General features: G+C 72.6%; 1 protein-coding gene across 1 annotated transcript in view; it reads left to right on the plus strand.

Annotated features, from left to right (window-relative positions):
- The window catches only part of LOC132356575 (collagen alpha-1(I) chain-like), an 8,579-nt gene extending 6,554 nt beyond the window's left edge, over positions 1–2,025 (plus strand). The window contains exons 5-8 of the mRNA XM_059909434.1: positions 325–497; positions 673–759; positions 842–927; positions 1,005–2,025. Of these exons, the coding sequence (XP_059765417.1) occupies positions 325–497; positions 673–759; positions 842–927; positions 1,005–2,025 (1,367 nt within the window). The remainder of the gene's footprint in view (positions 1–324; positions 498–672; positions 760–841; positions 928–1,004) is intronic.
- Positions 2,026–2,500: the final 475 nt, after the last annotated feature.

A 2,500-nucleotide genomic window follows, 5' to 3' on the forward strand; every position in this document is an offset into this window, starting at 1 on the left:
GTGTGGGGGGGGTCTGCGGTATGGGTAAGCACACGGCTCACAGGAGCGCTCGCGGCCGCAGCCGGGGGCACAACCTCAGCCGCCCCCCGACCCAACACGATCCCCCCCACCGCACAGCCGTGGGAGGACGACCGCGACGAGGCGGCACCCGGCCCCCCACCGAGGGGGGGAACAGAGGCACGCCTCCCTTACCGTCTCGACCCCCCCAAGAGAGCCACTCAGGGGACACACCACCGCGGCGGGGACCCGAGGAGCACGCTGGGAAAAGGGAACGACACCGCCGCTCGGCCTCGGGCACCTGAGGGACAACCTGGAGCGCTCCAGGGGCACCACCGACGGCCAAGCAAGGCACGCTCACGCGCCAGCAGGGGCGCGCAGCGCAGCGGCGGGACGGCCCCCCCCCCACCGACGCGGGGGAGGACCGCTCGCGAGGCACACGCCAAGGAGGCGAAGCGAGAGTGTCTGCTGCGTCCGAGGACCACGGACCCGCCCGCCCCGTGAGGCAGGGGGCGGGAGACCGAGGGTCAGGGCCGGAGACCACCACCCCTGCCTTCCACACACCCCCTCGACAGGCCGGGAGGGCGTGAAAAGAGAGGCGAGGGGCCCGCGGACAGAACGAGAAGAGCGGTCCCGTTCGCCAGGAACGTCCGTCCCTCGTCTGGCACGACTTAGGTCCGGCCCAGGAGAGCGCGACAGCACCACATCGATCAGTCAATCCAGCAAGCCAGGGGCCAGAAAGTCCCGAAGGAGAGGGGCACGGTGAGGACCATCATCCGAGGAGCCTGCTTCAGCCTCACCGGCAGGCAGCCGCCCCCCCCACACCTCCTTTTCTGGCTCTCAGGCAACAGTGGCCGACGACCCCGCGAGGAGAACGCCTGACACGTGGCACGGAGCCTGCGGGGTGGTGGTCGTCTCAGCCACCACCGGGTGCCGCGGCGGGGGTGGGAGTCACACAGGGTAGAAGACCCACGCGCCACCTCGCCCCGCGCCCTCGGGTGAGCCAGAGACCGGAGGCGGCACCGCCGGGCCGGGTCAGCCGGGCGCAGCACACGAGCCGGCGCGCAGGCCCAGGCGGGCGGGCTCAAGCGTCAAGGCCGGTTCGGGTGCAGGCGGCAGTCCAAGCCCAGAGCCCTGCATGCGTCCGGAGTCCAAAGTCCTCAGCGACAGACGCCAGGGAAGACCGTGTCAGCACCTATCTGGTGGCAAAAAGGCCCATTTCGGGCGAAAAAAATCACGGACGCCCGGCAGCGGGGCCCATCCACGAATCGCAGGGGGGGTCCCCGGGACCTCGGTCCCGCCACCTGTCCCCAACCCTTCCCATCCACACCAGTCCCGGAGCCCTCGGGGCACCTGGTCGACCCGAGGAGCGTGGTGGCAAAGTGGGGGCGGGGCGGGAGGGGCGGGAAAACGTGGGAGAGGCAGCGAGCGGGCCGGGGGTCGCCCTCCCCGGTTCGCCCGCGCGGGCAGGTACCGGTCCCTCCGAGTCTCTCTCCGGGCGAGGACTTGGTTAGAGAAAAAGAAATATCCCACTCGGCCGCCTCCGGCGAGCGGGCCCCACGAGGGACCGCGCCGGGCCCAGGCCGCCCTATCCGGGCCACCCAGTACGGCTCGGGCCGGTCCCCACCCCCCGGCCGGGACTCGCGGTGGAGGAGGGGGCGGGGGCAGGGTGAGGAAAAAGTCGCGTCCGCCGACCGGGACCCACGTGGGCACGCTGAGGGCCGGTGCGCCCTCCCCTCCCCGGCCCGGCCACCCGCGCGAGCAGGGCCCGGTCCGTCCACGCCCCCGGACCCAGGGGGACTTGGAAACATTTTCCCAGGGAGGCGCCTCCCAGGCGACCGGAGCCCACGAGGGACCGCACCCGTGTTGGCCGTGCCGGGTCTCTCCGGGTCACCCCTCGCGGCCCAGGCCGCTCCGGTCGCCCACCTCTGGAGTCCGACTCGGAAAAACATCGGTCAGAATGAATCCGACCACCGGGGACCCACGCGCGCCCACCACCGAGCCCGTCTGCGCCCTCCACCGGCCTAAACGCACGGGCCCGGGCCGGTCCCCACCTCCGGAGCGGGGCGCTGTGGGGACCCGGGGAGGGTAGGGGGTGGGGAGGGGGGTCGGGAACGAACGCTCCAAAGGGTGAGCCAGGAGAAGGCCCCGACCGCCCATCCATCCACAGGCGCTCCGGAGGGCGCGAAAGACCCTCTCCCTTCCCACCGCGGCGGGCCCGGCCCAGGTCGGGTCGGATGGCCGGGTCGGTCCCCGCGGCCGGAGGGGCGCGGTCGGATGCTGGTCGACCAGGCCAGGCGGTCCCTCAAGCCGGCTCGAGAGCGCGGCGACGGTCACACCCTCACAGACCTGCACGCCCAATCTCAAGCGACAGCAGGAGGCGCCCACGCCTGGGCGCCACCGGGACAGTCGCCACCAGCGTCGCCTGGCTCCCGGAACTCTGCCTCGGGCCCGGCGGCCGAGTCACAGCCCTCACGAAGGTCGCCGCCGAAGCTCCAGAGAC

This window comes from Balaenoptera ricei, chromosome 21 (assembly GCF_028023285.1).
Source record: "Balaenoptera ricei isolate mBalRic1 chromosome 21, mBalRic1.hap2, whole genome shotgun sequence".
Classification (NCBI taxonomy): Eukaryota; Metazoa; Chordata; class Mammalia; order Artiodactyla; family Balaenopteridae; genus Balaenoptera; species Balaenoptera ricei.